This window comes from Mus musculus, chromosome 19 (assembly GCF_000001635.26).
Source record: "Mus musculus strain C57BL/6J chromosome 19, GRCm38.p6 C57BL/6J".
In the NCBI taxonomy this organism is placed as follows: domain Eukaryota; kingdom Metazoa; phylum Chordata; class Mammalia; order Rodentia; family Muridae; genus Mus; species Mus musculus.
This window is the reverse complement of record NC_000085.6, coordinates 6,340,990-6,353,376: the sequence shown is the minus strand read 5'-3', so window position 1 is coordinate 6,353,376 and position 12,387 is coordinate 6,340,990. Positions and strand designations below refer to the sequence as shown.

General features: G+C 55.2%; 1 protein-coding gene and 1 non-coding gene across 11 annotated transcripts in view; both read right to left on the bottom strand.

Annotated features, from left to right (window-relative positions):
* The window catches only part of Map4k2 (mitogen-activated protein kinase kinase kinase kinase 2), a 14,630-nt gene extending 2,243 nt beyond the window's left edge, over positions 1-12,387 (bottom strand). Inside the window, exons 1-31 of one of the 10 annotated variants that reach the window (XR_001782591.2) lie at positions 12,032-12,387; positions 11,861-11,918; positions 11,543-11,633; positions 11,410-11,474; positions 11,067-11,122; positions 10,720-10,767; positions 10,591-10,633; positions 10,201-10,273; positions 9,991-10,122; positions 9,854-9,916; positions 9,494-9,575; positions 9,298-9,405; positions 8,892-8,970; positions 8,729-8,787; positions 8,015-8,058; positions 7,895-7,933; positions 7,767-7,800; positions 7,541-7,649; positions 7,373-7,461; positions 7,252-7,293; positions 7,084-7,168; positions 6,910-6,989; positions 6,772-6,832; positions 6,560-6,685; positions 2,139-2,197; positions 1,959-2,062; positions 1,703-1,880; positions 725-793; positions 516-602; positions 187-257; positions 44-99 (exon numbers count right to left, since the gene is read on the bottom strand). Coding sequence is in view for 8 of the 10 variants with exons in the window: in NM_009006.3 (NP_033032.1) it covers positions 44-99; positions 187-257; positions 516-602; positions 725-793; positions 1,703-1,880; positions 1,959-2,062; positions 2,139-2,197; positions 6,568-6,685; positions 6,772-6,832; positions 6,910-6,989; positions 7,084-7,168; positions 7,252-7,293; positions 7,373-7,461; positions 7,541-7,649; positions 7,767-7,800; positions 7,895-7,933; positions 8,015-8,058; positions 8,729-8,787; positions 8,892-8,970; positions 9,298-9,405; positions 9,494-9,575; positions 9,854-9,916; positions 9,991-10,122; positions 10,201-10,273; positions 10,591-10,633; positions 10,720-10,767; positions 11,067-11,122; positions 11,410-11,474; positions 11,543-11,633; positions 11,861-11,918; positions 12,032-12,127 (2,378 nt within the window). In the remaining 2 variants the exon portion in view is untranslated. Of the gene's footprint in view, positions 1-43; positions 100-186; positions 258-515; positions 603-724; positions 794-1,702; positions 1,881-1,958; positions 2,063-2,138; positions 2,198-6,559; positions 6,686-6,771; positions 6,833-6,909; positions 6,990-7,083; positions 7,169-7,251; positions 7,294-7,372; positions 7,462-7,540; positions 7,650-7,766; positions 7,801-7,894; positions 7,934-8,014; positions 8,059-8,728; positions 8,788-8,891; positions 8,971-9,297; positions 9,406-9,493; positions 9,576-9,853; positions 9,917-9,990; positions 10,123-10,200; positions 10,274-10,590; positions 10,634-10,719; positions 10,768-11,066; positions 11,123-11,360; positions 11,634-11,860; positions 11,919-12,031 lie in introns of those variants that run through there. The other 9 variants (XM_006531760.4, NM_009006.3, NM_001291787.1 and 6 more) reach the window with 9 other exon arrangements.
* On the bottom strand, positions 6,833-6,897 carry Mir6989 (microRNA 6989). Its single transcript, NR_105955.1, has one exon. It is a non-coding gene; the product is annotated as a microRNA 6989 (primary transcript).

The following is a 12,387-nucleotide window of genomic DNA, read 5'->3' as shown; positions in this document are numbered from 1 at the left end:
AGCCTGGGGGCAGCGTCTGAAATTGAAGGCACATTGCAAATACCTGTGAGCCCCCAGTACTCGGAAGATCCTGGTCTCATCTGTTATCTCCTGCGTCACCTGGAAGACAAGGGACCCTGAGACCATCCCAATAGTCCTTTCTAAATAGGGGCTCATGGAGGCAGTTAGGACCCTAGGCCCACTCACCTCGTTGGTATCGAGGCTTCGGCCCTGCATGCCATGGCTCCAGAACGCCAGCACACTATCCTGCAGACACACTGGAATAATGGGCTGTTAGCCCTACACTATCCCTGCACTCCACAAATATCCTCACCCTTGCCACAATGCATGGTGGCTGTTTCAGCCCCAACTGACACAGACCAACCCACAGGGGTCCTCACTAGTGCTGGGTATCCAGGCTGGGTCCCCAAAGGCAATAGGGAATCTACAGTGGTCCCAACTGTCAGCCCCAAGCTCTAAGTCCAGTTACATACTTCCGGACTGGATACTACTATGTCCACATCTGGCTTACTCACCCACAGTCTCAATAGTGAAGTCAAAGGTTAGTTCAGGGGCAAGTGCAGCCGTGGGTTCCCCCTGCAGGTTAACAATTCTCACACAGCCTGCACAAAGAGAGATCTTGTGAGTGGGTACACCTGGCTCTCTGCTGAGACGGCCCACCCATAAAGCCTGCCTTACCACCACTTTGTCCACTGCCCTCCATTCCCGATCCTGAGGCACTCACGTTCAAAGCTGACCAGGACTGTGTCCCTGTCCACTTGGATCACCTGCTGTGCAGAACCTGGGATCCCCTCTGTGGACAGAGAAGGAAGGCAAGGCCCGGCTTGCTGAGCCAGTCCACTCTAGCATTCCAAGGACTGAGGGGGCATTCTACAGCCAGTCTTAAACCAACAGTGTATTTCACCTCACACCAGCCTCAAAGGATCATACACAGAAGAAGGGACTTGCCCTTAGGCCTATTGGGATCCAGGAAGGGGTTGCAGGGTCCTGTAAGAGCCTGCAAAAGGTCCAGGGTCAGACAAACCAGGTGGTGAGATTCAGTTGCCGAGGGGCTGACACAAGTCACTTCCTCTCTCTGCACTTCATTTCCCTCTTTGGTAACTCAGATATGAGTTACTACCTATTTTTACAGGGCCATTGTAAGAATTAAGACTGAAGGGGCTGGAGAGATGTTCATTGGGTAAGGGCATCATCGGTGGCTCTTCCAAAGGACAAGTTCAATTCCCAGCATGCACATGCAGCTCACAAGCACTTGTAACCCCAAGTCACCCTCTTCTGACCTCCAAGGCATGTGCATGGTATGGATACATACATGGAGGCAAAGCAGTCACACGCATACATTTTAAAGTTTTTTTTTTTTAAGTTTTTTCGAGACAGGGTTTCTCTGTGTAGCCCTGGCTGTCCTGGAACTCACTTTGTAGACCAGGCTGGCTGCCAAGTGCTCATACCACCACTTTTTTTTTTTTTTTTTTTTTTTTTTTTAAGCTTTGGATTGTTATGTTACCGAGGCTGGCATCTATTCGTGGGTTCACGCCATCCTCCTGCTTCAGCCTCAAAAGAGGGATCACAGGCCTGTGCCACTGTGCCCAGGCTAGTCCATGAAATCTTTCATGGAAGCCAGATGAAAGAGGCAGGACTGAAGGGCCTCTAGCCCCCCCCTCTGACCTTCTCAAGCATCCCCTCCTGCAGCTCTGCTGCTCACCAGGAGGGATGAGGATGTCTGGAGTCAGGCCAGCTTCCAGGGGCAAGACATGGAACAGGACTCGACAGCCGGGTCCCTCGGGTCCCTCGGCGCCCACACACACCTGTGGCAGCTCCTTCCCATCTAGCACCAGCGGCTCCAGCATCCCCGCTGGGCTGGGCAAGGGACTGGAAAAGTTCTGGAGGACAGCAGAGAGGCTTGGCTGTTTCTTCTGCTGGCTTCCCGCCTCCCTCCCGAGGGTCCTCTGGTCTCTTACCTTCAGCAGCAGGAATTTCTGCAGTGGCTCATACCATTGCAGCAGAAGCAGGCTGGCAGGCAGGGCGGCCAGCAGGAACGTACTGCCGGTATAGGGGTTTCGAACTGCAGGGAGGAGGAGGTGGTGGGCAGGGGCTCAGCCTCACAGCACCCCTCCCAGCCCCATACAGTCAGCTCTTACCCACACGGCACTGCAAGCAGCCTTTGGTGTCAGGAATCTTGGTGGACAGGGCAAAGCGCCTGTAGGGGTCAAGATCAGCATATGTTCTGGGAGCCATCCATGGGCAAGGCACCCACTAAACCCTGTGACGTAGTCACTGTCATTTTCCTGGCTTTATGGATGAGACCCTAGACTCAGGGAGGCTCAGCAGTGTGCCGGCCTGCAAGAGCTGTAAGGAACTGAGGCTCTGTGGGCATCTTGGGCTCCTCAGCCTGGGCACTTATGGGGGCTGGGGGGAGGTTGTTCTTTTGTTTTGGGTTTCACTTTTTAAAGTTTATTTTTGTGTATGTGAATGTTTGCTTGCATGCATGCATGCATGTATGTGTATGCATGTATGTAATGTGCACTAATTTTATGTTTGCAAAGGTGAGACTGCACCAGATTCCCTGTTAAAGGTGTCTGTGAGTTATCATGTGGACGATGGAAACTGAATCCAGGGCCTCTGGAAGAGTAGGAAGGGAGGAGGGATGGCTCCTAACCACTGAGTCATCCTTCCAGTCCACTTTTGTGTTTAAGTTTTTGGAGAAAAGCAAGGTTCATGTCATCCAAGCTGCTCTCAAACTTCTGATCATGCTGAATCCTCCCAGGCGCTGACCTTCGAAGCCTGAGCCACCAGATCCAGCACCACCACACACCTTTTTTCTTTATTCTTTTTTACCTTTCCTTGGGCTGACTGGATCGCTCCTTAGGTACAGCTATCTACTACCGTCAGACTTACAACCTGAACTCAATTCCTGGGCTCCGTGTGCTATACCCAGGAAAATTACTCCTGTACGGTCGGTGTCTTCTGACCTCCACTTGTATACTGTAGTAGATGGGGTATTACCCGCCCCCCCCCAATAATGCCTTTAATCCAGCACTTGGGTGGCATAGTCAGGAGAATCTCTGTGAGTTTAAGGTCAGCCTGGTCTACATAGTGAGCTCTAGGACAGCCAGGGCTAGACAGAGAGACCTTGTCTTGAACAAACAAACAAAACTACTCCTCTTCCTCCTAATGATACTAAATTTAAAACAATTGTAAATAAAGCATTTCTTTACACCGACTGGTTGACTGCGAAGATACACATCATGTCACACATGTAAAGATTCAGAAGACAGCTTGTCGGAGCTGGTCCCCCTTCCATCACGTGGGTCCCTGAGATTGTAAGCTGCTGTACCTGCCCTCATGTAGTTTTGACACAGAAGTCTTCCTCCGTAGCCCAGGTTAGCCTGGGGTTTGTAGCATAGTCCATAGTCTCCTGCCATAGTCTCCCATGTGCTAGGGTTCCTGGTAAAAGCCACCACTCTAGGTTCTGTGTAGTTTTAACAAGTCACCCGACCTCTCGACCTGTCTGCTCGCTGGCAGACAGTGTGGAGACCAGAAGCCGAGGCAGGTCCCAGCTTGAGTATGTTCAGTCCCTTTCAAAGACGGACAAACAGGCCCTGGCAGCTGGAAAGACTTCAAATAGCAAATGGCCTGCCTTCTGCACCTAGGTGGGGCTCTGACCCTGTGAGGCAGGTGAATGGCTGTCTTATGGGGAGTCCCCCATGCCCTCAGGGGACTGACCACTCGAGCCTCTTTCTTCATCTGAGGAACTGGGCTGTTAACACTGCAATCTCCTCCTTTCAGCGACTCAGGTTCTGTTTGTGCCCCTGCCAGAATGAGCCCCCGGGAGGAAGCCGGTGTCTGCCCCGCCTCCGGTGCTGCCCTCTGCCCTCCCTCTTCCTCCCACTCTATCCCCAGCTAGCATCTGGCTAGGCCTCGGGCAGTCTGGTGCTGATACTTTTGCATCTGGTGTTTCCTCTAAAAGAAAAACTCCATGATTTCCTCTTCTTCATGTTCAAAGTCTGGCAAGCCCTCTGCCGAAAGGGTCAGAACAGAGGCTCAGGAAGCCCAGGGGGCACAGGGCACCAATACAGGCTTGGTGTGAGCGCTGTAGATAAGGCTGTTCTCCATTCTCCCCAGTGCTGCTGGCCCCATGAACCAGGTCACACTAATGTTAGAGCCGCTTCCTGGCCCACGCTTCTGGGCGCTCCAGCTCTCTCAGCTGGACTAGGAAGGTCCCACTCAGAGAATCGGCATCTTTGGAAATGTGACTTTTCAGATGGGTCTCATACTATAGCATCAAACTTCCAGTAATCCTCCAGCCTCAACTGCTTGAATGCTGAGATGACAGGCATTTAATTTACTTAATGTGGCAAAACCAATTTCAGAGCAGACTCCTCCGTCACTCACAGCTGGTGACAGCTCCATCCTTCCTTCAACCTAGGTCAAAAGCTTCGCCCTCAGCCCCCACCCCCTTTCCCTCTCAATCATCACCAGGAAACCCTGCTGGCTCCACTTGTAAAACAGCAGAACCAGACCATCTCTCACTTCCTTCACTCTTACTGCAGCCCGCACGCCCGCTGCAGCCCGCACCCCCGCTGCTGGCCACCCGCAGAAGAGAGCCCATGAAGACCTCAGTGCCAATCACACCTCACCAGCGGCCTCTCTGAGGAGGCAGACTTGCGTCTGTCCTAAGGACCCTTGTGTTCGCCTGTCGTCTCTTCTCCTGAGCCTTCCCTACAGATTTCTAGCTTCTTTGGAAAATTACATTTATTGGGGCTGGAAAAAGGCTTAGCGGATAAGAGCACTGGCTGCCCTTCCAGAGGACCTGGATTCAATTCCCAGCGCCCACATGTCATCTCAAAACTGTCTGTCACTCCAGTCCCAGAGGATCTGACCTAGACCCTCACACCAATGCACATAAAGTAATTTTTACATGGTTTTTTTTTTGTTTTTTGTTTTTTTTGTTTTTCGAGACAGGGTTTCTCTGTGTAGCCCTGGCTGTGCTGAAACTCACTCTGTAGACCAGGCAGGCCCCGAACTTAGAAATCCGCCTGCCTCTGCCTTCCGTACAATTTTTTTCTTTGCACACAAGTGTGTATACATATCAAGGTGCACACGTGGAAGCCAGCGAATAGCCTGCAGCAACTGACTGGCTCTTTTCACCACTGAGCAATCTGGCCAGCCCCACACTCCTCTAAGTCCTAGTTATTCCTACAGTGCTGGGGACTAAACCCAGAGCCTCATACATGCTAGGCAAGCCACCTCACCTCACCTCACCTCACCTCACCTCACCTCACCTCACCTCACCTCACCTCACCTCATCAGTACGCTACAGCCTCAGCCCTGTCCTCCGTCTTGGCTCAAATAGCACTTTCTCACTGAAGGCTTTCAAAACAGCCATTTAAAGTCTTCTTCCTCAGCCCGCTCTTCTCCATGGTGTTTGTTCTGAGCCATCACTGCCAAAGAGCCTCATTTTTCTAGGTCTACCATCTACCTCCTTTACACACACACACACACACACCAGCTGCATAATTACATGCTAAATTGCTGCAGCCTAGCACCGCGTGTCAGTGCTGGGCTACTTAGCTCCTGCACTGGGCCCTCTGCTTGCTCTCCAGACCTGACCATTCGGCTCCCCAAATACCAGTCCTACTGTAGCTCTTGCTATGGCCAGTATATTCTGTTTTCAGAGACAGGAACTCACATAGCCCAGGCTGGCCTCAAACTCAATAGGCAAGGATGACCATGAATTCCTTATTCTCCTGCCCCTACCTGCCATGTACTGAGATTACAGGCATGAAACACCATACCCAGCTGGATTTTGTTTTTGAGACGAAGTATCTTCTATGTAGCCCAGGCTGGCCTCAAACTTGAGATTCTCCTGCCTCATCCTCCCTAGTGCTGGGATGTCCAGCACGAGCCACCACACCAGCCTGGCTCTTAGACAGTGAGCTGAACCATCAATGGAAGGGAGCACACTGACCAGTACACAGTAAGATCCTCTGAAACGCTGAGAGTACCGCTGTACACCAGACACAGACCAAGTCCCAGGCAACAGAGGAAGGGTTCAGCCACCTGTGCGGCTGGCTCTCCACCCTCAGGCTAAAGCCCACAGGCTCTCCAGGCCTTGCTGTTTGGTCTCACCGGTATTCACTCTCCCCTCCCCTAGAACCTTGGAATGCACCCTCTAATTCTGTCTCTGCCTCCTGGCTTTCAGAGCACTCTCTCCAGGTGTACCCCCGCCCCTACCCTGAACCAAGCAGTCTGCCACAAACGTCCTTCGTTTCTCTAAAGCAGGGTTTCTCTGGACACATTGCCAGGCCCAGCCCCGGCCCGCTGAACTGCAGGATGAAGCCCACCATCTATGCTGTCCACAGAACACATTCACGTTCACATCCTTTTGTGCTTTTCAACAAGCCAGGTGGACAGGAGGGAAGGCCACCAACTACCGACCAGGAGGAAACAGCTTCAGAGACGGGAAGTGCCTATGTGATTAGCTAAGACCCTGGCAGTCTCAGGAGTGGGTGGAGTCCCATCCCACAGGCACTATTCTGACCTCCTTTGTACCCCATACCTGCTGACCTGGGGATGATGCGCTGAGTGATGCGGTTGGTAGGGATGGAGAGGGGTGCCTGGTGCTGCAGCCTTCGCTGCTCAAACAGGCCCGGGAGGTCATGCGCCCAGATATGTGTGGATTTCCCTGAAGCGGAACAGGAAGACCACATAGGGCTCAGAGGAAGTTTGGAGAATGCTGCCCTGGCTGCCTCTGCACCCGCCGCCTCCTACCTGAGAGCGACAGCAACACATTGTTCACACAGTAGAGCCAGGAGCAGCGCTGGGAGATGAGCTGGGACCAGAGACAGTGGACAGGTGGTCAGCAGCCAGCATCCTGTGCCTCTGTCCCCAACAGCCAACAAGCCTCACCTTCTCCATTGTGTCCTCGTGCAGTTCGTGCAGGTTGAGGGTATAGATGCCCTCCTCAGCCCCTACCACCAGGAACTGGTCTGCAGGCATGGGCATAAGGTCAGAGGCTGCCACATGTTCCTAGCCCAAGCTAAGGGTGTCCTAAGTTATTGCTTCTGCTCTACCCCGATCTACCTCGAGTCACAGGGTGAACCCAAGTGACAGCAGCATGGATCTGCAGGGGGCAGCCATTGAAGACCTTGGAGAAGCAGGCACCCATCTGGGGAGGAAGTGATTAGCTGGCGAGGGACCCAGTGGCAGTGCCAGGACAGCAGGCCCTAGGGACAGCCAGTGACCACTTACGTGCACCTTGGGGGTGGGAGGAAGCCCATGGCAGGATGATCGCTGTGGGCAAGGGAGGGAAGGAGTCAGGGCCTAGGTGGCACCCTGCAGCCCCACTCCCACCCTTCTGCTGTCCTCTCACCTCACGATCCTCCTGTTGCTTCAGAGTAGCCCAGGCGGTAGGCAGCAATGCGGGGCTGCCAGGGCCAGCTGGAGGTGCTGACAGGGTACCTGTATGCACAGACCATAGTGACTCCAAGCCCTAGCCCTACCCCAGAATTCCCTGTGGCCTGCCAGCCCTGGGCCTCACCTGGGGAGCAGGACTGGGCATTGTCACCAGATGTTGACTCAGTGTGGGGCAGCCCCAAAAATGGAGCCCGTTTGATGGTTCCGATGGCATCATCCGGGGAGTCCAGCTCCTGTCAAGAGGATCAGGAGCAGCCTGGTCATCAGCAGGTGTCCCATGATGCACTTCTGCCCCACAGCACTCTAGGCTCACGGGTGACTTCCCAGCTCTACCCTCTTCCAATCCACACCTGGAGTTCTAAGGCTGGCCGGATAGTCAGGCTCCTACAGGGACACAGCACATGGCATGATGGGGTGTGAGAGGGGACTGTCCCCCAGGCCTGGAGGCCCCTCTTCACCCCAAGTGTGGGTCCCTCACCTTTCCTCCAGGGCCTCCTGGACTGACTGCAGCAGGCTCCTGGGCCAGAGGAAGGGGTCAGTGGTCAGTCTTCCATAAGACCCAGCCTGCCCCTCCGCTTCCCCAACCTCGCTCACTCACCCACTCAGTTCCTCTTTTCCCAGGAGCGTCCACTCCTCCTCCCACTGGAGGAGACCGAGGCAGAGATACCGAAGAGAGGTGAGACACAAAAGAGAGGGGTTTCAGGAGATGGACAGGGAGAGTTAGGAAGGACCTGGAATTCAAGGCAGGCCTATACTACAGGAGAAGTTCAAGCCCAGTGAGAGCAAGTAAGAATATCCTGCTCACATCAGCAAAGAGAGCGCGGGAGAGAACAGAGCAACCCAGATGGAAATATTCTGCAACAGGCAAAGACTGTGAAAGACAAAACAACAAAAATAAGAGAGAAAAGGCAAGAGAGGGAGCTGGAGGGAGACAGCAGCCAACAGGGCAAAGGGATGGGTGCTGTGGAGCGGAGAAAGGAAGTAGTGACGGACAGTAAGAGGAGACGGGGTGATGTGGTCCTGTGACAGGCACACTGAGGAATATGGCCAAGTGGGGAGCCCTTAGTCCTGTGAAACCTAGGTTTCAAAAGGGTGTGGCCAGTCTTCCACATTCCAGTACTGTCTAAAGGAAAATGGCGGAGGGGATCCTCTAGCCCAGGACCCCAGGTGACGCAAGCCCAGGGGGAGTCCCCAGATGACACAGGCAACCCCTGCTTCAGACTGGCTGTGATTTGGGACATTCCACCTGCATCTGCACACCCAAGCCTCCCTTCCCCGAACCCCCTCTACACACACATAGCCAGTGCCTCACCGGTTCATTGAGAGGATCTGTCTCCTTCCGGCGAGGAGCACCGAATTTCACTTGGTGAACTAGGGAACCGATGTATTAGATTAAAAGGGGGTCCAAGTCTCAGAATGGACCCCCCAAATAACACCAGATCCACGGGTGCATTTAACCCTATCAGAAGACCTACACTGGATCTCGGAGGGGGTCCTCTCAGCAGGACCATGATGGCTGCGGGAATGGATGGTATCTGGAAACATGTCATGGGTCTAAGAAAGAACACAAACGACAGACCTGCACCCATCACTCACCTCTTGCCAGGAGTTCACCCATCAGGTGTCCTGTTTTCCTGACAGCCCTCTAAGATTACTATGAAATACAACAGCCTTCCTTTCCACAGATGGGAAAACTGGCACAGAAACATCAAGACACTTGCCAAAGGCCACACAGAAAGGAGGACTGCTTAGTCACAGTCATGGCTGGCTTGGGCCCGAGGATGTGCAGTGGGCTTGACTAGAGAGCGGCTCTGCCAACAATTCTCATCTATACCACCTTCCCACCAGGCCAGGCTGACCTGGCTCCCAGCCCCCCTTTACCTCCAGCTCACTGTCTTCAGGGGAGAGGGTTCCCAGGTGGGGGTCACTGGCCTTGTCGAGGAGCTGGGTGAGGAGGGCCGGAGGGAGATGCTGGGTCGTGAATGGGTGCTGGAGGAGCAAGGGGTGATGAAGTCGCTCCCTGTCCTCCAGGCCTTGTCTTTGAGTCTCAAGTCCCCAGTCACCCCCTGCCTCCCACCTGCAGAAGCCTCTCTGCTGTAGGCCTCTTCTTGGGGTTCTTGGTTAGGGCCAGCTTGAGGAAGTGGTGGAAATTCTGGGTCCTGGTGGGTACAAAAGCCCCACCCACCCACCCACCCAAACCCAAGTTAAGCTCTGCAAAGAAGCATCCTGTCGGCTGCCCCCGCCGGCTGCCAAAGGAAGAGCAACTTGGGCAGTGCTGTCGTTGTGCCATAGAAGACCCTCCATCACAAGCCACCAGCCCTTCCTTCCCTCCCTGCCCACTGCCTACAGTGGAAACCAAGGTCAATCTTGGGCAAAAGCCTCTACCCCACGGGACTAGGCTGGAAAAAAGGTATCTCAGCTGTGGGCGAGGCCTCACCAACGCGTCTTATCTCTTAGCTTGGGTGGCTGGAAGCTGCTTTTCGACATGAGCATCAAGGCCCTAGGGAGGATGTGAACGCATGGGTCAAAGGTCAGCAGGGCAAGGAGCAGGCAAGGGGCAAGTGCAAGGCTGACCTCATGGGGTGCAGGTGGAACAGTGGCGGTTGCAGCTCGCCCAACTCAATGGCAGTGATGCCCAGGGCCCAGACGTCACACAGCTCATTGTAGCCACCCTTGCGTTCCACAGCGGCAACCTCTGGTGCCATCCTAGAATCAGGGTCACATACGAGATGGCCAGATGCCCTCCTTGTGCCCACCACCCCTATTGCCAGGGCACCATCTCACCAGTATGGAGTGCCAATGAAAGAACGTCTTTTGGCCACAGATGCTGTCAGCTCGCCTGACACCCCAAAGTCCGCTGCAGAAAAGAACTCTTACCAGACCCAGGGCCTCACTTACCTCCCACCCCAGGGCCCAGGCTATACCAGGTAGGGCTTGGGTCCAGCCACAACTGTACCAAGCCAGGCCAGGCCCCTCTTCTGAGAGGGGTCCCCACCCTTCCATCTCTAAAAACAATGCCATGTCAGATCCCTCCCCAGCCAATCTCATACAGCCAACTACTGGCAGGCAATAATGCTACATCTTCTAAATGGGGACACTGAGGCTCAAACAGTAAAGTGACTGGGATCTCCAGCACTCAGTTCTATGGTCCCTGAGTGTCCCCCGGGTACTGACCCAGCTTGACATCACCCTGCAGAGTGAGCAGAAGGTTGGCACCCTGTTGGGGGAACACACAGAAAGGATTGTGTCAGGTGCCTGGCGGCTTCCTCCTCATTTGAACCATGCCCTTGGCTGACCCCCTACCTTAATGTCTCGGTGAATTTTCCCCTGAGAATGCAGGTGGTGGAGCCCCTGGAGACAAACAGAAGTCTCTGAGGACAGCTGCTTTGCACTAATTATCTCTTCTGAGCCCCTCCTCAGGACTGGGCCCCCCACCCAAGCTGCTTCCTCCACCCCTCTCCCCAAGCAGGAAGTGAATGAGCCAAGAGGGAAATAGGCTGCTTCCGGCAACAGAACTGGGGGGCCCCCTCCTGCTAGGACCTCCACCCCCTGAGTCAGCCCATCCCAAGGTCCCAATCTCCCACTGGCCAGATGTGTTGGGCCCACACTCCTGAGGATTCCAAAATGGGTGCTGCCTATGAGCCCCATACCTTCAGTGCCTCCCGGCAAACATAGGCAATCTGCCGTTCTTCCAGGGGCCCAGTGGCTGAAACATACAGAATGGGGGCTGAAGAGAAAGAGCCTGAGGGATATGCTGACCCTCCCTACCCACCCTGCAGAGTGGGGAGCAGCAGGCACCACTACAGCAAAGTGATGTTAGCCAAATTTCTTCCAGACTCAGGCTGGGAAACTGAGCCCAGAGGAGGATAGTATTTCTCTCAAGGTCACACAGCCAGTCAGAAGCTAAGAGGAGTCCAAGTGCAGCCAGAAGGATGCCTTCCTACCCCTATGTTGGGATCGGGAAAGGCCATGTCCATGGAGTCTGGATCTCACCGTGGTAAATCTCCTGCAGTGACCCTCCTCCACAGAACTCCATACAGATCCACAATCGGTCATTCCTGGGGAGACAGAGAGCTGGGGTGGCACAATGCAAGGCACAAGAGGGTAAGAGGATAAACAACCTCACCTGAGGTAGCTGCCGATGTAGGCCACGACATTGGGGTGGCGGCATTCACGAAGGATGGTGATTTCCTGCTGAAGAGAGCTGATGTCGTCCCCTGGGGAGCACAAGGCATTATGGGGGGGGGGGGGGAACGAATAGCCTAGACTCTGTCCCTATGTGCAAAATGAGCATAGAGTATTTCTCTCCTTGCCGAGCAGGTGCCAAACCTTAGTTTCTCCTGGGGTCGGCTTCACGGGGGGGTCTAGAAAATGTTAACTCTCTGCCCCCGCCAGCTCACCCGCCCGCCTCCCAGGAGCACAGAGGCCCCACCCGGGCCCACACCTGGGTCTAGCTTGACGATCTTCACCGCGGCCAGTTCGGACGTGACGGTGTCACGGGCCTAGGGGCGAGAAGCGGGGTGAGGAGGGGGCGGGGCCGGGGTTCCCGCGGCGGGACGTGAAGATGCACCCTCCTCCTGCGCTCCCGCCCGTCCCGCAGCCCCGCTCAGCGCACCTTGTAAACGTCGCCATAGGTCCCGGCCCCCACACGCTGTAGCAGCTCGAAGCGGTCCCGCGGATCCTGCAGCGACACGTCCCGCAACAGCGCCATGGCCCGGCGCCGGACCCGCCGGCGGGCGCAAGCTGCGGAGCCGGCGCGGAGCGGCGCGGGGTGGGGCGGGGCGAAGCGAGCGGGCAGGCAGGGGCAGCGCCGAGACTCGGAGGCCGTAGGGGCGGGGCCAGCCCGGGGCGGGGCCAGCCCGGGGCTGCCCCGCCGCCCGCCTGGCCGAGAGGAGGCGCCCTGGTTGCGCGGGGAAGTCCCAGAAGCAGGGGCGGAGCTTAGGTACCCCTCCCAATTCTCGCCGCGCTACA